This window comes from Amblyomma maculatum, chromosome 9 (genome assembly GCF_055883805.1).
Source record: "Amblyomma maculatum isolate TAMU_Amacu chromosome 9, ASM5588380v1, whole genome shotgun sequence".
Classification (NCBI taxonomy): Eukaryota; Metazoa; Arthropoda; class Arachnida; order Ixodida; family Ixodidae; genus Amblyomma; species Amblyomma maculatum.
The window spans coordinates 127,675,263-127,700,101 of record NC_139352.1 but is presented as its reverse complement, the minus strand read 5'-3'; the positions used below and the strand labels follow the sequence as shown (position 1 = coordinate 127,700,101).

Here is a 24,839-nt window from a genome sequence, read left to right as displayed (position 1 = left end):
TCAGATAGTTAAAATTTAGTGATTATATGGTGCTAGTTTAAGTGCACAAAACATGAACAAGGTTTTGAAGAAATATTGTAGATTACATACATGCAGGTGTCACATAGCTCCACAACTGTCCCTCAAAGTGACCATTTGCCCGAATGCTGCATAACATGCTGCGAATCCATGGAACAGTTGGTGACTTTAAGTGAACTTTCTGTCCATGGCACAGGCGCTGTGTAAATTTCCAGAATAAAAGCAACACACAAATCATTTTTCCTTCTTGTGGCTTCGTAAATGACGATTTAAGTTTGTTCTCTCTGCAAAGACCATGGGACATAAGTTGCACCCATATGGCCTCTCGCCAGTGTGGATGCGACGGTGAACTGTTAAGTGACTTGAAGTAAAACTCTTGCTGCAATGTACGCACTTGTATGGTCTTTCACCTGTGTGGGTGCGAAGGTGATGCACCAGATGGCTCTTCTGTGTAAATGTCTTGCCACATTCACTACACTGAAAGGGGCGCTCTCCAGTATGCGTCCTCTGGTGGTTCTTGAAACAGTCTGATTTATCGGTGGCATACCCACACTCAGAACATGTGAACCGCCCTTTTCGTTCCAATTTCTCTTGATGAAGTGAGTTTCTCCAGCTTTCATTTGCAGGTGAGTCTACAAAATAGAAAAAGCATGAGTTAAAAAATACATGAGATAATTAGGAGCTGTCTACCCCACAGAAAGGATTCATGAATAGTGAGGATACTCTCAGCAGCAGTCTCTTAGGTTACTGGCATATGTGGTGTAAAAGTCATAAAATTCAAACTCGGGATTTCAGCTTTCAAATAACAGATAATCGAATCTGAAGCAAACAAGCATATCTCAAAATAAACATCAGACGGAAAAAAGACTGCAGTAGACAGAGTGACTCAGTAAGACCCTAAATGTTCAGAAGCACTTCATAACCTCACTAAAGTTAAAAAAATTGCAAGGACAAAGTGCATGCTGTTTTTAGCACTGTCACCTCACTGAAGTTAAAAAAATTGCAAGAACAAAGTACATGCTGTTTTTAGCACTGTCACCTCATAAATATAAAAGCCATGAAGCATATCAGAGAGCACTACTTTCAAGTACCCATGGCAGACCCATGGCAGACAATCAATCTTCATTCACCAAATACAAGTGATTGATAGGTGCACCATAGAAGGGGGAATATGTAAATGCTGTTCCACATTATTAGCAACAGCTGCACACTACTAAAAGCAAAGCAACATCCCTCACAACAATGTACCAACTAAATTCACACTGTCTTTGCATTGCAACCAGGGTAAGCCTGTTCCAAAAGCACAGCCCAGGAAATCAAACTGCAAAGATACACGCAGAAGCAAGGTAATAAAAAAGAACTCAATTTCTCAAAGCTAAAGATGCCATTAAAAATGGATGTCTATGTCGAGCCCACTTATAACGATACCGGTTATTACAATATATCGGCTATAACAATGAACAGCCATGTCGCCGTCAAATTTACTATGTATAAAAAATCCATTTACTACAACGATGGGTTGCCGCACTAACGGTTATAACGATTAAAACTGGCTACTGTGACCCAGCTTCAAAATAAAATACGCGTGATTCCGACGAAAACGCGAGCGTCCGCAATCGCGCATTTCGCTCCGCATGTCACCCTTCCACCCCTCGAGACGAGTGGACTGCGCCCACGATACGAAGAGTGGAGAGCACTCCGTTTCTCTACCCTTGCCCCCCTCCCCGCCCCCCCCCCTCCGTGCTCCGTCACATGGTCGCGTCCCCGCCGCCGTCCCGACCGACTCTCTGGGCCAGGGGGCGCTGCGCCGCTCTGTGCGTCAGCGCCCTCCATGGAGATCCCGTCAAAACCTACGCGCAGCTTGCGCGCAGTGCGGCCGCGTCGTCTGCTCCCCGCCGCATAGAAAAGCATGCTGTCGTCTGCTCCGCGCTGCTCTCCAGCACGTGTTTGCACGCGCGCGCTCGGTTCTTTCTCTCCTCCTCCGGCCGCGTTCTGGCCGCAGTCGCGCTCCAACAAACGGGGCAAAAGTAAAAAAAAAAGAACTGCAATGAAAAACTAACGGTGCGCTTTTTCGCAAAACTTGGGTTGAAACGGTAACGGGATGGTTGTCGGCTTTTTGTTTTTTTTAGGTATCTCGTACCGCTCGTATCTCGCACCTCTGTTTGTAACTAGCGGTGCCGCAGCAGCCATCACGGAACCAAGTCGACCTCAACAAACAGATATATGTCATTAATGCCATCACTTGGCGTTTATGAAGGAAAAACACATACGTCAATCTTTCTATCCTCATACGCGATCTTGCTTCGAGAGCTCAAAACTGCGCATTAGCTAGAGGAGATAACTGAAGGAATTGCACAGCGTAGCTGTGGAATTAAGAAAACAAAGGTTTACTTGGAGAGATGTCCCCGCCTGCATGGAAGGTCGTCAGGCATTTCCTCGCTCTTCGTCTCGTGGAGAGGAAACTGCCGCAAAAAATGGCATGCCGCGGCTTCTCATCAATGACCCAGGTCGTTAAGAAACCCGGCCCTCATCGTTAAAGGCAGATAGGTCATTGATTTCGGATGACAGCGCCGCAGCAGGGAACTCCCCCTGACCACTGTCAGCAGGAACCAAAGGGTAAGGCGACATGCTTTGTGCCTTTGTAGGGAACGCGTCCTAAACGCGCCGAAAACAGGCCGCACGGCGCCGGTAGCATCGCCTAAAACGTCTGTCCCCAAAGAGTTGAACAGGCCCCTTTCAAGTGCGCAGTCACAAATAGAAAGGAAGCTGCCCAACCAGCGCCCGGAGCACTCATCGCTGTGTACACGCGTATCAATTCTCAACGAGAAGGCTGGACCCTTCATTCTCTGAACAACATGGACAGAGATATCAAGAGGTGCCGCCTCAAGTCCTTCAAAATACCTGTCGCTTGCCTCTGCCTTCGAGTAGTGAATTCGCGTTCATGGTTTTTTTTCTTTTTAATGTCCGAGCTTGCCACCAAGCCTTCTTTGAAAACAATGTCCGCGGCGATCAATTAATAATAATTTCTCACTTTCGAAAGCACCGATAAAAAACGTGCCTCCAGCCAACCTCTATGTCAGCGGGGGCACAGAAAAAAGCGAAAATAAGAAACCCCACTGGCAATGAGCGCGCGCTTTGAGCGCCATTCCCCCTCGTCCTCACTCTCCTGCTCCCGCTCCGCGTGCACGTACGGCTGCCTGTAGCACGCGCTCCCGAGCGAGCGGGCTGCGCAGACTCCGGAGACAGCCGTGCCACCGTAGCCGTGCGCAGCGCGGGCGCGGATGCGCGTAGGTTTTGTAGTTCCTCTCCGCTCCTCTAGAAACCGAGCGCTGACGTCGCGGAGTTCCCTATAGCGGCGGCTGTGTGCGGGCGGGGCGGGCGTCGTACTGCTTATACGTGTGGGGTGCACGTGGTGTGTGTGCAACGCCTGTGGCGTTTTGCTTTCTCGTCGTACAATGGCAGATCCGTCTGCCGTACGCCCTTCACCGGATTGCCAGCAAAAAGAAAACGTACAGCGATTTCATTGGAAACGAAGCGCAGCATAGTTGAGGACCACAAGAATTGACAGGTGTCGGCCCTGGTGCTGAAGTACGGACTGCGTCAACCGACAGTTTCTACAATCATCAGCTCCGCAGATAAGCTGCTTCAAGAAGAATGCTCTGGTTCGAAGAACAACGAACGGAAAATGGCCCGGCAGGGCGCCTACAAGGAAATGGAGTAAGCCTTGTTCCAATGGTTTCTTAGCGCCCGTGCACAGAGCCTGCCCATTAGTGGGCCGATCCTAACGGCGAAGGAGAGTCATTTTGCCTTTTTTCTTCACGAGGACTTTCGTCCGGGAAATGGTTGGCTGCAACACTTTAAAGGCCCACTGTCCACCCTCCGGTCGAAAATATTTTCTTCCCCGGTGACTGTGAGACTTCGCCCCTGGAACGCAAGGCCGCAAAATATTTTTGAAAAGAGTAACTAATAACGCAGTTACAGCCACCGCAATCACCCGATTCTATCCTGCCTCTCTCCTTCCGTTCCCTCGCAAAGGTTTTTCACTCTCCTGCCCGAGGTCGTCTAGCCTCCGCAATACAAATTCCCCTTCCTCCTCCGCGTTTGGCGGGAGGTGGGGCGTGGCTCTCCGCGAGCGCGAAGAAAAAAAACGGTCGAGGGAGCGCGCGCCGCTGGATTCAGTCTGGCCGTGGCGAGGGAAAAGCGCGCTGCGAGCGGTAGACACCCATCCTTCTCCCGTCAGTCAGCGAGACGGACCAATGGACGTCGTTCGCGGTACGTACGTCAATAGAGAGATTTAGCATACCGTGATCCGCGATCCGCCACCGTGACACTCTACCACTCGTGGGCGGGGCGTACAAGCTGATTGGTTCCGATGCGCCAGGTCAATGTGCCGGGGCGAGAGAGAGCATCCAGGCACCCTACCGACATCAAGTATGTGGCGCCATCTATCGTCATGAAAGTGATCTGGGCATGCACAATGGAACGCGCGGTGACGGTTCACGGTAGCGGATCGCGGATCACGGTGTGCTAAATCTCTCTATTATCGGGGCCCGTCGGGCTAGCGCAGGAAATGGTGAAGCTGGCTTCTCAAAGGAGAGCATGAGGGAGCTTTGAATTGTATTTTCGATGCTTTGCGGCGCGCGTGTCGCTGTAGAATTTTGCACAGACTATCTCCGGTACCTGATCGAAACACTGGGCTCCTTTTCTTAAAAGGGCCTTCCCTGGACAGTGGCCCTTTAAGGATAGGCACGGGATTGTATATAAAGCAGTCACCGGCTAGGGAGCTTCACTCGACGTGGAAGCGAGACACCGTTGGGAAGAAGAAACCCTGCCACGTATCTTCGAGAAGTACGCCGACAGCGATATCTACAATGGTGATGAAACTGGACTTTTTTTTCAAATGCTTCCCGCGAAAACTCATGCGCTTCGAGGAGATCCATGCAAGGGTGGAAAGAACAGTAAGGTGCGTGTGACCGTATTTCTGTGCGCAAGCATGGACGGAAACGATAAATGTCCAGCATTTGTCATCGGAAAATCCAGGAATCCCCGCAGTTTTCGAGGTGCCGCCAGAATCCCCGTACGCTACCGCCACAATGGTAAGGCGTGGATGACACGAGCGCTTTTTCATGAGTGGCTCGTGGAATTCAATGACCGCATCGAACGCCAAAAGAGGAAGGTTGCATTGGTATTGGATAATTGCAGTGCGCATCATTCCATGCCAAAGCTTTCCAGCGTGGAAATCTTCCTTCCGCAGAACACCGCTTCAGGTTTGCAGCCTATGGATGCCGGCATTATCGCTAATTTTAAGGCCCTGTACCGCCGCCGCGTCCTGAACAGGTTAGTGCTTGCCATGGACATGGCTGCGCAGAGAAGTGATGAGCAGCCTGATTTTAAGATTAGCCTACTGATGGCAGTTCAGTTCATCTTCGGTCCATGGTCATAACTCAATGCTTCGACGGTGCAGAATTGTTTCAGGGAAGCAGGCTTCGTTCGGGATCGCACGACTGCCGCGGCTGATGCTTGCGTAGTTCCGACCAATGAAGGGATGCCAGAACTGTGGTCTGCGCTCAGCAATGATGCATCGGGACTAGATGAGGTTCTGCATGCAGATGATGATGTGGAAACGTCCGAAATCCTCACTGACGAGGCAATCGTGGAAAATGTGCGAGCGGCGGGCAACGACAGCGATGACGACGACACTGCAGATCAGCCTTTCCAAGTAGTGTCCTCACAGGAGGCCCTACATATGATTTATTCCCTCCGAGACTTCGTTTTTTCAAGGGGCCTTCCACTTGAGCACCAATAAGCTTTCTGTGAAGCAAGCGAAGCTCACGGACTATGCTTTTTTTGTTAAGTAGTGGACAACTTTTTTTTCTGCTTGATTAAAATTTTTGAACCTTATGCTGACTGCATTTTTGGCAAATCCGGTTATAACAATTATTGGTTATAACAATGACATTTTCATGGCACTTGAGCATTGTTATAATTGGGCTCGACGTACCACACTCAATCAACCTTGTATGTGACTCCTTAATTCTAACATTCATCAAGCGTGAGCAGACATGGAGAACTAGCCAGTACATAATGAAAAAAAAAGGTGACACAGCTTTCAAAACAAGTTTAAAGAAACTATCCTGTAGCAAGATATGTGATAGCAGCATCAAATTACAATAGCGATTGATATCATTATAAATTTTACAAACAATAATTACAAGCTAGTTTGATTCTATTAGCACTGCTTTTCAAGTGCAGCATATGCTGCAGACCTTTAACTTCACTCGAGATGTGAGTGAAAAACTGCACTTGACAGCTTATCCATAAATCTTAAATGCAGTAAAGGAGTCACTAAGAAAAAATATACAATTTATAAATGATAGCAGCAAAAACTGTGACACGCTAAATTAACTGCACGCACATGGGGGACAGAACTGCAACACCAAACAACAAAGCATCCAGCAGCTGCAAAAAAAATGTTGCTTTCTTCGGACATTGATAATACCCATTTGGCTTTCAACCAAAACCCTCAAGTTGGCTTTTGAATACCAAGTATACCATGATGCCCCTCTGAACAGCAAAACACTTTCAAAAAAAATGTGACCAAATCATTGCCCAGTGCCTTTTCAACACCACAGATGTTTGTTGGAAGCCTGCCCTACATGGCCGGATAAAATAGATATGGAAAGCACAGCCTTATTACTGGAAAAATGGGTAACCAGAATATCCATTATAAAAGTTTGGCTGAATGTTGTGCATTCAGGAATCCATAGCACCCAAACACGTCACTTTAATGAACAAATCATTTTACAGCCTTTTAACTTATAGCACGTCCAATCCCTTTTTGTGGGAATGCATAGAGCTGTGGCCACAAAAATTTGAGGTACAATATCTTGAAGAATGAAATGGGTGGACAGTATTCAGAGCTGGAAGGGTAACAGGAAATGCACAATATAAATGTATATATATATATATATATATAAGCAAACAATTCAAAGGGAATGAGGGGCTCGTTATTAAAGAATTTAAGGGAGCGAACAGTCTACGAGTGCAAGGCAAATATTGAGTTCCTTTTTCTTTTTTTTTTATACTGTTGGCATTGCAGGAATTAGTCTTATGGTGATTATCGGGATAAAGAACATTAAATGCAAAGCGGAAGAAAAAACAATGTGCCGATGATATATATATATATATATATATACACGCACACACACACACAGTTGCTGACCGTTTTTTGGGGGGGCTTGGTAGAACCTGGGAAATGGTCCGAATAATCGGGCAATCTGCGAAATTCGGAAATTAGAAAAGTCAGCTTTACAAATCCCTAATTTTGCCACTCCCCATGTTTCATTTATATGGTGATAATAGGAAGTTATAGCAGAACATAATCTGCTACTATGATCAGTTTCCATGAGCCACCCATGTGCATGTGCTAGTGTGATCCGATGAGACGGGAGCGGCCACCAGTGCGCGAAAGGTTGATAAGTGCCGATGCGACAAGTGTGCACGCTGCCGGGCAGCATACAACTTGCTCAGGCAGTCACTGCATGCGCAGTAGTGCCCCAAAGAAGTGAACCATGCTATGTTGTAACTACAGAATATCTCAGCCGGTCATGCTTTCATTATGTTAGCCACTTTACAACGTACTGTGACGCAGCTGCAGGCCATGCTCCTGCCGCGAACAAATGCATGAGCTGTATGAAACAATAACAATGTTTTCATGGTTAACGACAGTAGCGAGAACCGTGAGACGAAACTCGTGGGAAGAAAGCAAGTGGAACGAGAGCCTCCGTGAATGTACAGACCCGAATTCGAACAAGTCTGAATGATTGGAGTCCGAAAATTGGTTCGCTACTGTATACATTATGTAAAAGATTGGTAGACATACAGTAAAATCGAGAGCAATACAAGCATAGCAATTGTTACAAGGGTGTGTGAAAGTTGCAATGCATATAACAAGTGATGCTGAGAAATTCTTCAATTAGCTGTACTGCAGTACTGAGGGAAGGCAAGGAGCAATGGCTGGCCAAATAGAAAACCACAAATGGTAAAAGGTTCAGTTTGGTTTAGAGAGTTACTATCCCAAATACTTGGGCTATCAGGGTTGCTGTAGTGATGGGCTCAGGACATCTCAACCGCCGTGGGCTCTTTAACATGCATTGACATCACAGAGTACATGGCCACCTTGCTTTTCACCGCCGTTGGAAAGCGGCTCGGCTTGAGCAGCCGGGTGGCATGACCACTGAACTGCTGTTGCAGGGGAGATAGTAAAAAGTGGGAACTCAAATTTTTTAGAAGGAAACTGCGAGAAGGTAGAGCCGAACCTGCAAAATAATTAAAAAGAGAAAAGTTATTACTAGCCAAGAGGATTTTTCAAACTTGGTAATGAATTTTCCTGCAAACTCTTCTGTTCACACAAAAGAACAAGACATGACAAAAAAGGGGGCTTCTGGATGCCACTGCAGAGTGAAAAAGCAAAATATAAGGGGTAACTCGAATGCTTGTTCAAGAGTTTTACACTAAGCATGAATTTTGACATAAGCATGTGAATTATTCCTATGACTACAGAAGCATACACAGATACTTGTAATTGCTAGAAAGCAGCCTTATCTGCATTGTATATTTTTCTTTGGGACGATATGCAAAATGCATACAACAGACTGCAAGCTTGACTGTTCTGACATCAATTGGCATGCATAGCTAAAAAGAAAAAAAATTTCATCAAGCATTTTCTACAATACCTAAAAGCAGAACAAGCACTGCAAGCGAAACAGGTTTTCGTTGAAATAACTTGCGCTTGTCATTGAAGAGAGGTGTTTTAGCCATTGAGCAGAGAAAACACAAGCACCACACCAGGCGACAACAAAAGCATTCAAGAACAAAACCAAGGTGATCAGAGTAGCCTAGCACTGAGAGATATCCCCAGCATAGAAAGTTAGGTGGCTCCAAAGGTGCACAGTTCATAAATGTCGATATCTATGCGGAGGCGCAAATGACAATTTTGCATGTATGGTACAAAGCAAGCCTCTAGTGCTTCTTACATTATTCACACATCTAGACATCCACATATTGACATAATCAAATCCCAGGGCTCAAATATAGCGAGTGAAAAAAGTTACATATATGCCAGTGCATTTCAATGTGAAATGAACTGCTCCTTATGAAGACTTGAATTTAGAGGCACGAAGGCAGTGTGATCAAAGAGCATGCTCTGCCTAGTTTTGGCCACCATGGCACAAGGTGAAAAAATTTAAGCCAATCGCAGTGAAAAAAAAAACCCAGCACCTACTACACATATATGTGGTACTGGAAAAGTAAATCCCTTTTGCAGTTAGAGGGTCGAATAATCACAAGCAACCAGCTAGGCATGATTCTTGTGAAAATGGCAACAAAAAAATGGCAGGATTCGATGATACGGGGAAAATTCTGATACAAACCACTAGCAGCATGTGATTTTCTGTGACACTGTCACATGCAAATATTCACCGCTAAACTCGCACCTCCATTTCCACAACTAGTGAGTCGGAAGCCTTTAACTGTAGCTACGCTGAGACATGTGATATATGACAACGCATGGCACCGAATTGTGTGATAATACCGTTTGGTGTGAAAAAGCTTGATCCATTGCTGGCCAGTCTGACCATGTTGCGCAATAACGTTTAATAGTCAAACGAAACCGTGTCTAACCTTCTCAATTGAGCTATCGCTCAACACACTCGGTTCAGTCAGGCTGGACCCCTGAAATTTTTTTTTCTACTTTCTATTCGATTACCAATTACGTTATTTCACACTTACATACCTGCCAACTTAGCTATATCAAAATAAGGAGATTTTTCATTTGCATAAAGAGGGAGGGAGAAGGGCTGACCACACTTTCAGACAGTGATGATCAAGTCCTTTTTCACAGACGTTGAGGTAGCAGGCTTTGCTAGCTACAAAAATCTGTCGAAAGTAGTTTTGCTCAAAGCTGGTCGAGACTACTGGGCTTTCACCAGGTCGTGTTGTACAGTGATGAGTGGAATTCAGTTCTACTTTCAGTTTCAAGTCACCTTTGCCGCAGTGACACACTCACATTTCATCGACACATACGCAAAGTGTATGACTTCTTTTTTTGTCACAAAGCATAGAATTTCAAATATATAAGATTGCAAACATTTCTGCAGATACACCTTTGGCTCCGATAGCAACAATGCCTTTAAGCACATGAGAATTTTAACTTTACCCCGTGCACTACACACAGGCAGCCTATCTCACCATAAATGTACACAAAAGCAGCTGCAACTGACAACACATAATACAAACCGCCCCAGTTACTTCTGGCTTGATTTCACTTTGATCGGCTGTACAACCAATGATGCCAATGGTGTGGCTATACAGAGTGGCTGTTAACTGTAATGCTGACGAATACAATGCAGCTACAGGCTCAGCTGTGGCAGTTTGCAAAAACCCATTCTTGTGCAGTTGGAGACAGCTTTAGAAGAACTGCAGATTTGGCTGGTTGGTATTGCTTCATAATGGTGGTTTAACAATGCAAAACAGACACAGACCAAGAAATGACACAAGACGAACCAACGCTGGTTCATGTGTTGGGTTTCTTTCTTGGTCTGTGTCTGTTTTGTGCCGTTAAACCACCATTAGGAGGCAACTTATTGGGAGATATAGGTCAGCAGATGCACAATCGGAAAGTTCGGTGTAAAATCGGGAGGATTGGCTAGTATGAATTCATCAGCAAAAAAAAAAAGGAAAAGAAAAGCTATGCTTTTCTTGGAGACAGTGGCTGTTAAAGGTCCACTGAAAGGGGTCACAAAGAAGGGTAAACAACGCCATAACACTGATAGTTATTGAACCACCCATCATTCTCCCGCAAAAATTTTCGATCAAGCTTCTGCAACACCAGAGATATCGGCGATTAAAAATGACCCTTCCAATTTTCCCTCTCAACTCGTACGCCGAAGGGAGCCATAAAAAAACAAAGAATACAAGCAAGTTCAAAGCTCCGCCCAGACATACGTCACTTCGACGAACTTCCGGTTGCCGCGCGCTCGCTCGCTGGCGTACTCGCGCCAACCCGTCCTCCCTTCCAAGTTCCTCGCTTGCACACGCCTGAGGAGTTCACCAGTTCGCGCAGCGACGGTTAGTGTAACCGCGAACCCGTGGTTATCCTATGTTACACGGCGGACCAAACCATGGTTGCACCACTAACCGCGGTTACCGCAAACCGAGCTTGACGACCTCGGTTTGCGTCGTTAACCGAGGTTATGACGGCGTCTGTTGACGGAAGCTACTCGTCGGCGCCCGAGTGCGCGAAACGTACGAGCGGGTCTGCTTCACAAAGTTATTCATTTGCCACTGTATCACGTTTAAAGATCGATGTATAGATTATGGTGCCGCCCGACGTCTTCGATTACGGCCGACAGCGCAGCGACTGCGTACTGAAGCCTAGTCGTGCCTACAGTATCGTTTGAACGGCTTGTTGCTGAGCAGAACGCCAAAAAATACGCGGCCTTAGCAATGAAAGTACACGAGTTTGCAACGCTTGCAGCACGGGATGCCGCGAGCAGGCTGAGGTACGTTACACAATTACCGCGGGGGTGGAACGTGCGAGCGCGGCGAACGCCGGCGCCGTGCGTGACCGTCCCTAGTCGTCGCTAGGCCTATTGTTTCGCTTCGAAGCCGCGGCGGTCGACGCTTTGGAACATGATCAACGCTGTCGTGACTCGTCTACTTATGAAACTGCCTTATAGTGATTCCTATCCTGCCATAGTAAAATAATTATAGGATTAACTCTGCCGACGCATTAATCGCAGAGCTAGTACGAGCAGATCGGATCAGCCGAAATGCACCAGCGGCAGCTGGCTTGAGCAGAAACTAGCTTGTATCACAGCTATCGCTCTTACCAGCAATTTGCTGCTGGTCAGCGATCCTCACGAGGGCTTCATACTTGATATTCGGCTCAATATTCCAGACGCCAACAAATTTTAGCACGCTTTATTTCGGACATTGGTGCTAACGATCCGCCGTGTCGTTCGCGAACGGTATGCGGGAGGAGGGGCCACAGCGGCGATGTTTACGGCGGTCAAGGAGGTGCTGCCATCGTGCGGTGCTTGACCGTGCTGTTGACGCCTCGTCGGACGACACTCCGATACTCCTGAAACCACGTTATATAAATAAGATATTCGTAAATGCAGCTTCGTTCTGCCGATCCCTGCGTCGCTTCGGTTGTTGCACTTAATGGGCAATGGCCACCTAACCGATACGGGCGGCGAGCTGTAACAGCCCGCACAGAGTTCGAGCAGCGCACGAGCAGACGACTTTCCCAGCTACCGGAAGTGTGTTCGTGACGTCATGGTTGCAGTGACCGCAGCGAACGGCAGCTTCTAGCAAGCCTTGCCAGTCAACCGACCCGTGACGTCACGGGATTAGGAAATAGTTCCATGCGACACCGCCAAGCGACATTCCCTCTGCCCGCGAATTTCAAAAAACGCTGTTTTTAAAAATTTATAATAAATCGCTGGCTTTGTTCCAAGGAGTTATACTTTGCGTTAATGCTCAAAAGGATGTGTTCTACACACTGAACACTTTTATCACTGGTTTTTTGGGGGCCGTTTCCGTGGACCTCTGTTGGTATCTCATAATGAGCCCCTCGTTTCCTTTATATTTGTACATCATGTAAGGTACAGATCTCTACAAAAGAGTCTAGGAATGATGGATCATCCAATTCAAAGCTTACATCCATCTCTCTTCAGCGTGACAATTGACACTGAGCTTCCATAACAAGAAACAAAATCCACTGACAGTGTAGCTCAGTGAAAGCTTAGATATTCTGAAGCACTGTGTGCCATCCAATCCACTACATCCACAAAAATAAAGTGCATTAACAACTCATAAAAGTGAAAATCATAAGGATATCCGACAGAACCACTTTTCAGGCGAAAGGCCCAGAATTACAGTCATGTTCTCTAAAGCCATCTATTTGACAAGTGCAATACTGACAGATATGTAAACACAACGCACCCAAGAAACAGCAACTGCAACTCAATGTTTTAAAAAGGCTACTAACATGGGACCTTCAAGTTACGTAACCAGGTTATGAAAATATGATTGGTACTTTGCAAAAAATGCTGTCTAATAACAAGACTCACAAGTAAAAATTTGAGCCAGTTAATAACACTTACAATCCACGTTCAATGTAAATGGGCTTTGAGGACACACAGCACATGGCTTTTTTTATCAAGTAGACTAACCACGGTGATGTTATCAGGGATGCACGAAAATAGCGAATTTTGTTTTGCATGCAACCGGTAATTTTGCTCGGTTTGAAAGCAAAGTACATCCAGGAGCCTCTCAATGCCCTCATTAGGATAAAGGCTGAACTAGAAGGAAAGCAGTTACCAAAGAAAAGGTAACCTAGGCATATACGAGATAAACATGCACTGTGAAAAGAAACTGCTAACAAAGCACCTACTTTGTTAAATAGAGAGAAACTTCTGTCATTGCATGAACTGCTCGCTTATCCACCAAAAAAAGAGTTAACTGAGAATGCTTTCACATAGAGTTTATACTGCTGACATCCATTCACATTCAATATTAAGCTAGGCCTAAAGACAACTCGGCTCTGAAGCAGAAAATTCCTACTAACAAAGTTGGATCACCTATCACGATGACCAGCTGCAAACAGCTCGTAATAAGAAATATGAAAGACTGCTGAACAAGGGTTGAGTTGTCTGTCTGGGCAGTGCGATCATCACTGCTGCGGTTTAATGCACTTTTCCTTTCAAAGAAAAGCCAGGGAGGGGGAAGAAAGAATCAGGACATTGAGTGAAAGAGTGCTTCCTTGGGTATGAATTTCCAAAAGCCTGGAACCCTGATCCCGTGGCCTGAAAAGAAAGCAAAAAGCTGCAGCAGCAGGAAAAAAACAAAATGCTGGGTGGATGATGAGTCAGCAGCTAAAGCATGTTCCATGCTGACACACCTTTCCTGAAAGGGGACAGGCATTCTAAAGCGTCCTGATAAGGAATACAGGTGCAGGGGAATAGTTATCAAGAGCTTTCCAGAAGGAGAGAAGGATAATTAAAAGAAAAATTCAGAGGGCACTTTGATGATCTAAAGTGTGCAGAGGAGAAAGCCCATTGTGCAATTGTGACGTCACTGCGCGTGTGCAGTTGTGATGGCTACTAGGTGTCGGCTCAGGTTTGCACATGACGACAGTGTGCATGCACAGTGCCTGCCTTTAAGGCGTCTCAAAGAGCACTAATAAACTAGTTACAATTGACTAATTAACTAATCATCACTGACTAATTATTGTTAACCAATGTTCATATACCTAATCCTACATCACTGAATAACTATGCTGGACAACTGTTTTTAGGAGGTTTTTGCCTGTGTTTGCCCCATGACTGTCGTTCAGTGCTCTTTCATACTTCTTTAGTTCTACCCTACCCTGGATCCTTCACGATAAGAAAGGCTCTGGTGGAGTTGTAATCGACACAAAAACCTAGAAACATTTTGGGCCACTGCTTGAGTTCCCAAACCACTTAATCGCAAGAGCAAGTACAAACAACACACCAGGCAGTGTCTGACACACCTTTATCTTTCCATTAGACTCAATTTGCAGAAAACTGAGAACAATGTGTAACACATCTATTACTGTTACAGGTACAAGTTAACCCCTAGAACTCGGCACTCGAGGCATGCATGAGGAAACTCCATGGCAGTGAGGACAGCAAGCAAGACCTTAGCTTCATCAAGAAGAGTAAAAAATGTCATCTCCTGGCAGGATTTCCTTTCTGCACCATTTACTTTTATACAGGATGCATTCGGCCCAAATTTCCAGAAAACTCCAAAAAATGCACTGTGAAAATTTCAGCAAAACCTGAAGCGGTAAAAACTTCCTGGCCTTCAAATGTGGAGCTTCAGTGTCTGAGAAATTGCCCTTTTTTTTGTGAAGCTAGCTGCCATAAAAAGTGCAAAAGTGAAGACTGCTGCATCGGCCCGAAACAGCTAAAACCCACACATTTCAAGAAGGAGCTGCTATACGGCAGCACAAAAAAAATTGCGCAAAGCGCTTTAATAGATTAATAGCTCTGCATTCCACCTGCACATCCTAGATGGTTGCAACTCCTTTGGAGGGCCCATACACAAACCAGGTTGGTTTTCTGGCTGAGGCAGTTGACTTCTACAATGGGAGCACCTCACCTTTGAGGGAAGCTTTGTTTTTTGGGAAGAACACTCCAGTAAAAAGGCAAGGCTAAATACTCGTTACCCCATTTTCCCTGTGCTAACAACTACAGCTGGATCATGCTTACAATAAGCAGGCTTCTTTCCAGTGCCTTCTTCCCAGGTTCAGCAGGGCACCCAGAATGATTTCGCACATGTCGCCACAACATTGAAATTGGCATATGGCGTTGAAAAAGTGGCTCAACCACTGCAGATAAATATAAAAGATCTGAATTGTTGACACTTGCAAAAATTGAAAAACAAGCAATGCTAAACCCCATTTTTTTTCCGGCAATAGCAATGCTTCCTATGCATGAAAAATGGCTAAATTTCATCAAGGCATCAAAAACTGTCGCAACTCTGTAAAATATTTCATTTACGTTTGTATAAGGAAGCATATATTGAACTAATGCTTTAAGTTGAAGAACTTTGAAAAGGAAAATTTAGCCAAGGAAAAGTAAACCTTCAGAGCAATATCAACCTGCTTACTAAATAAAACCTCGATAATTCGAACTCGCTTAATTTAAAATCGCAGATAATTAAAGAATTTTTGTAGTACCGTAATTTGTAATGTAAAGTTACCATACAATTCAAAGCAGCCGCCTGCACCAGCACTGTTAGAATTGAAGTTGAAGTTGAAAGTTTATTTTCGAATAAAAAAAAAACAACGTACAAGAATATACAGTTGAATCCATTGTCAATAAAAACAGCGCGAACAGGAAGACACAAGACAAGATATAAGAAAGCTACAGGACAAGCGCTGGCTCACAACTCAGCCTCAGCTTTTACTCCAAGGCCCAGACAAAAACAAATGTGACAAAAAACGAAGCTTTCGCGTGAAACACCCCTGGGTTCATCTGCTATACAAAAAGTCACTCAAAAAAGAAATCTCTTTGCTTGAAAGAGCAAAAGCCTGGCTGACGCACTTAATGTCCCTTGAAATAAAATATGCTTCAACCAGTTCTCTCGTCAGCTTCTCTTTGTGCTGATACAAAATTCTAACAGGACATGTAGTGCGAAGAGAGGATAACCGATGGTCGCTGAGGGTAACAAACTGGATTCCAAGGGAAGGAAAGCGTAGCAGGAGGCGGCAGAAAGTTAGGTGGGCGGATGAGATTAAGAAGTTCGCGGGGGTCAAGTGGATGCAGCTAGCATAGAACTGGGTTAAGTGGAGAAATATGGAGGCCTTCGCCCTGCAGTGGGTATAATCAGGCTGATGATGATGATGATGATGATGATGAAAATTCTAACCTGGTCAAACAGGGGAGTAGAGTTCTTCACTGTCTCACAGGAATGGCAACCTGAGACCAGAAAGTCCAGACCAGACCACTTTCCAAGTTGTTTCGGTGTTCCTGTAGCCTCTCTGAAGTGGTATCCTTTTCCTGCTCAAGAAGAAACACCGAAAGTGACACATTGTGCATTGTGGGCGAAATCTTTGCGGCCCTCCAAAATGCTCTCTATTACAGTAGGGGAAGGAATATTGATCAATCCTACCATTGCAGAGGAAGTCACTAGTTTTGTAGGAGCTCGTAAATCAACTAAAAATGAAGCCTTTGCACCAGGAACATTGACAACTATGACATCGCAAAAGGGAGTAGGTTGGCATCGTGCAATGGCCTTGCACGAGATGTATGGTGATGAGACCCTCACCTCCGCTTCTGGAACTTCAATGCCAGTTCCATCTGCCAAGGACAACATTGCCTTTTTCCCTGTAAGCACATTTGCAGGTACGACAGCCTGACACACACAAAAGCTATTGCTGCCGGTGTCACGCAACACGAAAGTTGGCTGTCCGAACACCTAACCGTGCATCACGGGCATTTTGGCATCCATGGGGTTTGAAGCATAGACCACCTTTTTCAGCTGGCTTTCTGGGTACCTTATCCCTGGAGGTGCATTGGGGGAAGGACTCTGAGTAGTCAGGCAACAGGAAGATGCCCCACAGTTCCCTGAACTCTTACACCTGCATGACTGGGAATCATGTCCTGACCTAAAGCACAATTTGTAGTAAGCTTGCTTTGACTTCGTCCGGCAATCTGCGACTCTGTGTCCAGCTTTCTCAAAAATGAAGCACCGAACCTAGGACTGTGAGCGAGGAGCACAGGTTTTGGGTCTCACTTCATCTTATTCTAACTTCTCTTTGAAAACCAGTAGATTACTCGGCCGCTGTGCCTCGAGGAAGTGATCGGCTGCCTCCGTCAGTTTGCCAACCGTCTTGCAATCCTGTTCACGTAAAAACACAGCAAGACAGGAGTGACAGTTGTTTATGAACTGCTCGCCCACCATCATGTCACGAACATTCTCAAATGTGCAGCCCTGCCCCCGCATTTCGACCCAGTGGTCAAAGAAGCTGAAAAGCCTACTAGTGTATTGCGATGCTTTTTTGCCATCCTGGAGCTTGCTTTGGCAAAATTTCTCGTGATACATCTCAGCAGTAAAGCAAGCTTAGCCTTCTCAAAGTCAACCGAATCCCCAGACAACAGCCGACCAAATAGGGCTTCCACACCAATGCAAATGCTCAAAGCTGTGGCCTACTTTTAACTTGGCCAACCCTGTCCTGTGGCCACATGTTCAAATCTTTTCAAATAGGCATCTAAGTCATCCTAACTTTCATTTAACGACGGTATAAGGCTATGGGGGTTTATGGAGGGAGCCTGAATGACACTGCATGCTGCCTGTTGCTGAGAAGGAATTGCGCCACCATCCATGAGCCTTACTTGCAACTCCAAATTGCGTGCCTCTACCTCCTTCGTAGCTCGTTCTAACTCCAGTCTCTCCTTCGTAGCTTCATGCTCAGCGATTCCGTCTTCTCGATCCTTCCGAAGCTCTTCTTGCACCCACTCTCACAACTCAACATATTTTAATCCCTTGCGCTCACCTATAGCGACCAACTCCGAAGCGCCCATATTGCCTCCAAAAATCCTTTTCTTGTGTAGCCTAGAGACCGGCCTGGTCCTGCCTTGGAAGCCGAAATTGTGAGGAGGTTCTTTAAAACCCACCAATCAAAGGGCTGATTTAGTGGGACCAAATAAGCACATGACCAGACCAGTCAAACTGGGAACATATCTTCTTATACAAACACATTAGACTAGACACAAAACAACAAACAACAAATAACGAGCTTAACCCAAAACGAAGACGAGTACAAACTAGTAACAGTCACCGGAGACAAGAGGAGGAAGTCTATGCGAACACTCCCGGTCCCGTAGGCTCAAAGTACAAGGAACGCCCGGTGTCCACAGGTACTAGAGTCGGGCCAGCAGGTGGCTTGGCGACGGGAGACGCTCGGCCGAGGCCTCAGGTTGCCGTCACGTGGCAGAGACGCCCTATTTCCAGGTGCGTCCATCCAGCGCACCTAGCCCGACGCCGAACGTGCGCACTGCTTATGTGGCTCCAGGAACACAACAGGAGTCAGCCACTCCCAGGTATGGTCACCTGGATCATCGGACAGGTGGGATGCGATCAGCAGGACCTCCGTGGCCATTCCCAGGTCTGGTATCCCAGGCAGGACGCAATCAGCTGCCACTCTTTGACCACCCGTCTTCCAGCAATGCTGCTCTGCCGATCTCTCTCTTACGTGTCCCACCATGTTCTCCCCCGCATGCGCCACATACTTGCGTCGTCTTGTTCCTCGGTTCCCCCTCGTGCCTAGAGTTGCAGACGCTGTGTGGCGTCAGCTCCTTACACTGGCCACTGGAACTTGGCAGTCAAGGCAATCGTGAGGAAACTGCATGGCAGTGGGGACAGGATGCAAGTGACAAGGAATTAACAATGGGTAATCTATACTATGGTGCAGACAAGACTTTAGCTTCATCAAAAAGCTTGAAAACAAAAGTAAACAGCATCTCTAGTCGAAATTTCCCTTCCAAAGCAATTCTTTTTCACAGCATTCAACATAAATTTTGAGAAAACTGTGCGGAATGTACCATAAAATTTTCTGTAAAATTTGAGTAGAAAAAAAAAACACAGAGTTTGCCTTGAAGTTTGGAGTACATGAAGGTTTTTTTGTGAAATGACCTTCGCAGCATCCCCTAGTTGGCATGAAAAACGCATGTTTTTGCAAAAGTGAAGAATGCTGAATGAGTCCGAAACAACTAAATCACTGTTAGCTACAACCCACACATTTCAAGAAGCAGCTGCTATGTGGCAGTGTATGGAATTTTGTACAAAACAACATAATGGGTTAATAGCTCTCGCATTCCACACACACATCCTAAATTGTTGCAACTCCTTTGGAGGGCACATGAACGAGGAAGATTGCTTTCGCAGCTGAATTCTTTATCGTGAGCACTGCACCGACCCTTGAGAGAAGCCTTGTTTTTTGAGAAGAACACTTCTGTAAAAAACCAATGCTCAAGCTCGTAACGCCACTTCACCTGCGTTAACAACTGGATCATACTTATGATAAACAGTTTCCGTTCCATTGCTTTGCTTGAGTCATTGGAATGCTCAACTATTTCTCTGCGCTTAGCCATGGCAAATGATATGCAGTAGAAACAGTAGAGTTTCTTTTTGGCACCCCACCGATACTGCCACAACTCCTCAAATAACATTTGTCTAAGGGAGCATGTATTGAACTAATGCTCAAGTGACTTGCCTTTTGAGACCCTGCGGAGAGGATAATTTGCCTATAGCAAAAAATAAACCTTTACAGCAAAATTAATCTGCATACTACTTCAAAAAGAATACTTTCAAACCCTGAGGAACACGGGAAGTTTCCCACTGCTTATGGATTTGTATACGATGCAGCTATTGCCGTCTCCAGTGTAGTGAGCATGGGACTGCTGCTGCTTCCAACCACCAACGGCTGCACAAAACTGCCAAGCTGAATCCCCCTCCCACATGTAGCCATGTCTGAAGTGCATGCTTTGCATGGTCATGCATACAAAATAAGCCCTTAACAATGTTGTGGTTCTTGCCCTTTTAGAGATGAGTATGGACGCAAAGTATTGCCTGGAAATGCTGTAAAATGCAGACAAGCAAACACAACAATTCGTGTATGCATTAAAATAGCCGATGCCTTAAAGGCAGTAAGAACACAGGCTTATCAATGTGCTCTTTTCTAACCATCAAGGCAAGGTGTACCAAACATCCTGGAACAAAAAAAGAATAACACAAGAAGCCCACCCATAGTCTCGGGCATGATCACCCACTGCCCTGTCTGCAGTTCTGTCTGCATAAAACCTTGCCTGAGCTGTGCAATGAGTGGCATATTCGCAAAATTCCAAAGGCAGATTTGTGCTAATGTCCCTGCCACAGGGATAATGGCAGAACTCCCTCATTCTGGCCACATTCACCGCATGGTTCTCAAAACCAGGCAACCTATTTTACAGATTAACTCCCAAGACATAAAAAAACTGATGGGAAGGACTGTGCTAAAAGGGCTATTTTAGGCTAGTTCGTATAGATCCATTGCTACGGAGCAGCGCACACTGACGACGGACAAGAAAAGCACGGAGGACAAGGTGTGAGCACCTTGTTGTCTTTGTCCTTTGCTCATCTGTGGAGGTGGTAACAAGACAGTGTTAGCAATCCCATCCCATAAAAGAAAAATAGACTCTGAGCCCTGGCGTGAGCCGTTTGAAGCCTCACAGTCTTCAAAAATCACATGCATGGCTCTGGTAGGCTTTAAATGGCAGAATGCTACTAACCCCATGTTCTAACTGGCATCATATCATCATCAGAAGCAGCAGCAGCAGCCGGATTATACTCACTGCAGGGCAAAGGCCTCTCCCATATTCCTCCAATTCACCTCCGTCCTGTGCTAGCTGCAACCACATGAGCCCTGCGAATTTCTCAACCTCATCTGTCCCCCTAACTTTCTGCTATCCCCCGCTACATTTTCCTTCCCTTGATATCCCATTTGTTACCCTTTTCAACTTTTGGTTAACCTCTCTTTGCACTACATGCCCATTTCCTCTTCCTGATTTCCACTAGAATGTCATTAACTAGAGGTATTTCTCTGATCCACTCCACACGTTTCTGCCTGTTAACGTTACCCCTACCATTTTCCGTTCCACGGCTCTCTGTGTTGTCCCTAACTTAAGTAGAACCCTTTTCGTTTAGACACCATGTTTCAGCCCCATAGGTGAGTACAGGTAAAATGCAACTGTTGTAAATTTCCTCTTGAGCGATACCAGTAAGCAGCTAGTTATGACCTACTGCAAACTGCTGTTCCTTTCCAAGGCTGCCAGACATTAGTTTAGCCTTCTTCATATTAATTGAGGCTATCTCTCTGCCTTTGCTGTCTAGGTCATTAATCATTTTTTGCAATTCATCCCCTGAGTTACTTAGCAAGGCAATGTCACCTGCAATTGGCAGATTACTGAGATCTCCATCAACCCTGATCTTTAACTGCTCCCATACCATGTCTCTGAATACTTCCTTAAGCTAGCTTTGAACAGCACTGGGGGTGATCATTCTGCCCACGTGCTTCCTATGCGGATAATGCTTCATACCCGGAACCAGAAATAATAGAACTTTCAGCAAAAGGTATACAGAAACCCATAATGAAAAGATGCCCCCCCCCCCCCCCCCCCACACCCCACCTAATCTGACTATCACCTTACCTCCATGGCGTTTCGCACTGACTCAAGAAACTTGCAGCAAGGTACAACATTGACATTGTATTTACAGCGAAAAACAAGGTAGGAGGCTTGTGCGCCAGAGTTAGAAAGGGGCTCGACAATGATAGTTTTCATTGCACAGTGTCACACAAGAAAAGGTTCACCACCTGCAGAAAGAATGTGGTTTATCGCATTCCGCTCAATTGTGGCCGGTGCTACTATGGGCAGACAGGCAGCTGTCCAAATGTGCGCCTGACGGAGCACTCTAATTCTCTGGAAGGGAAGGTGAATTCTAATCTGGCGCTACATGTACAATCCCGGGAGTGTAAATCGGAGAATGACCCGTCTCTTTGTATGCCTGATTTCAGTAATACGGGTGTAGTTTACAGCAATGGTAAACAATTCTGTCGAGAGTTGGTTGAGACATATTACATTGCTAAGGCTGAGGACAAGTGTGTGGCTAAGGCATCGGTTAGCCTTCATTGTAAGGAATTCGCTCTATTAGAAAAGTCGTTAGTTAGGCCTTGACTTTGAATTTTCTTCTTCTTCTTCTCAATTGCCTGCATTTTCACCGGTGGGGTTGTGCGCGTGCTTTTCAGAAAGAGTCTTCATTGTCTTCTTTCGTTCAATAATCTGACTTTGTTTATCTGTTCAGGAAGACCTTGCAGAGCTGCAAAAACAGGAATTCCCCGCCACTCTCGGATGTCCCCTTTCTGTGAGCTGATCTCCACTTGCTTACAACTGGAGAAGACTTTTTAATGGTTAACTGTCAGCCCCTCCTTCCTGTGGCAGTCAGCAATGGCTAAAGAATGTAACTGGAACAACAGATGAGATAAGACGGAAAATCTTCTTCCACCACCCCATCACCCTCCATCTCTCATATAGTTCCATCGCTCTCTGACTGCCTCTTTGGGAGAAGAAAATAAGCCGTATCCTTTTAATTGCTATCTCCTCATCTGAGTGTTAATGGCTGCACTTATGATCGGCTGCCAAACTAATCATGACTCTCGCACTAGTCACAGTGCTCGTACCTTGTTCTTTTTCAGTCTGGTGTAGTTAAAATGAAACAGGGTATATTGCAGAAGAGTGCTATGGAAGTGAGGAGGGAGTGCTAAGGGGGCGGGGGCATTGCATGCACTTTACCCAGGGCCCCCATGCTTCTTAATCCGGCCTTGTGCATGAATCTAATTGATCTTCTGTGCATTTTTTCTTTTTCTTCTCAACAAAAGGTCTAATACGTTTGGAAACAAAGCAATGCGACATGTCTTACATGTCTTTGGCAATGATCCAATGTTAGAAGCAGCTGGGCAAATATAATTTATTTGCCTTCTCAGCATCTCTCATAGCCTGAGTTGCTTCGGGACGTTAGACCCCATACACCAAAACCTCTGTACCATCTTTATGCATACTCTGGGTACTTGTTATTTGTCTGGATGGCAGATTAGTGAGGTAAAATATAAGGGCTCCCAGGCTTCACTGGTAATGTAGCTGCGAGCACTAAACCTCGGTTATGTGCCGTTTTTTTAATTAGGCACCCTTGGGGCCTTCAGTGGAATGCTCCAAAAAAATGCCAATGTATTGAAAATTCACACAACTTGGTTCAAAAATCCCTGTTTCTCGCCCTTTTTTCTTTACATGGAAAATTAAAAAAATAAATATTTAGTCCTTGCCATTCTTTAAGAATCAGATTTTCTTTTGCTGAATTTTGCAATTCAAATTTTATCAAAAAGGAAATATGACTAAAAAAAAAAAACATTAATGGCAGAAACCCATTTTGTTGGTGCAAACAGCTAGCTGCTTCTCAGGGCTGCAATTATACCACCACCGCTGTCTTTTCTTTTGCACCATTTCCTTTTGTCCAGTTCTGTGCACAATTTTCAGATATGCTAAGGCACAACCAAATAGCCCGACTTCATGCCTTGACGACTTTCTCTTGGCTCCTGCACCCTTGAGACAACAGCAAAATTTAATGTGTACTGACACATCCGCTGGCTTGGCATTAGCAGGCAGTTGTGACATTTGAGAAAGTATGAGAGGTTTCATCGGCAGTAAACATTTAGAAATTACTGATACTTGTGCTTGGTATTATTTGATACTACTTGTACTCTATTACTGATACTTGTACTGCAGAAACGTCCCCGGTGACAAACCATCAGACAGCATAACGGATATGCAAGCGAACTGGTGCCACAGAATGTGTCCTCAGTAATGCAGATATGAATCTTGCGATCAGCTAGGCACGAGAAAATATTACAGCGGTTTCATTTGCCTGAGATGTTTACATGAACTGCGTAAAAGTATGGTGAAAGATCCATCTGGCTCTTTACACATTGCATGGTTTCTAGCTCCGCAGCTCGTTAAGTAATCATTAAGACAGGTCTAATCAGCTTGGTAATACTGCCCACTGAGAACAGAGGACACAAGTTCCAAATGATGATTACATTTAACTCAAAGCAAAGAAAGAATGGCATAAAATGTGTACTTTTTTTTTTTTTTATGCGAGTTCCCGAAGAAATCATATTTAGTTCCAGTTTTTGCCTTGGGGACGTTTTTTTCTAGTTGCTGCTTCTTCAAGGGCCGTTTCTTTCGGGGACGTTTTTACCTACACCCAGGGCACTTATGTTACTGCAATTGCTAAATATGATCCGTTTTGCTTTCGCCTCACGAAACTACGAGTGTGTACTCGTTTTGTAACGCTAGCTTTAACCATGATACAGCTCAACTATGTTACAACTAACCCTTTTTAATGCCTCCAGCCTTATTGTTGACCTCGGCGCCGATGCTTTGCTCGGAAAGTGCACTACAAATGAGCGCTCCTTCTGTCTCAGCCGTCCACGGCACAAGATTTAGCACGCGCTGGCGTGTTTTCCTCCCGCTCCAGTGTCGACTTTGCAATAAACACATAAACACAACCACTTTTCGACGTCGCTCACATAGTTCACTTTTTAAAATCTCAAGTATGAAGGAAGTTCAACTTGATTAAAATCATAGAAGGTAACTTTTCCACTTCCCATGCTTGAAGACTGAGGAATTGTTGTCACTGTC

The 24,839-nt window shown here is 45.4% G+C and overlaps 1 protein-coding gene across 5 annotated transcripts; it reads right to left on the bottom strand.

Moving 5' to 3' along the window:
* Window positions 1–387: 387 nt before the first annotated feature.
* LOC146180356 (uncharacterized) lies at window positions 388–24,839 on the bottom strand. 5 transcript variants are annotated; one of them, XM_084579549.1, is made up of 5 exons: window positions 24,533–24,839; window positions 18,664–18,955; window positions 16,480–16,610; window positions 15,318–15,436; window positions 388–650 (listed from the first exon to the last, which is right to left on the bottom strand). In XM_084579549.1, the coding sequence occupies exons 2-5, from the start codon at window positions 18,815–18,817 to the stop codon at window positions 635–637; spliced, it is 420 nt and encodes a 139-aa protein (XP_084435675.1). In that variant the 5' UTR covers window positions 18,818–18,955; window positions 24,533–24,839; the 3' UTR covers window positions 388–634. The 5 variants fall into 5 exon arrangements, 2 of the variants coding, with proteins under 2 accessions (XP_084435675.1, XP_084435674.1); XM_084579548.1 differs by lacking the exon at window positions 388–650 and adding an exon at window positions 12,024–13,889; XR_014700844.1 differs by lacking the exon at window positions 388–650 and having other exon boundaries at window positions 12,024–16,610; window positions 18,379–18,955.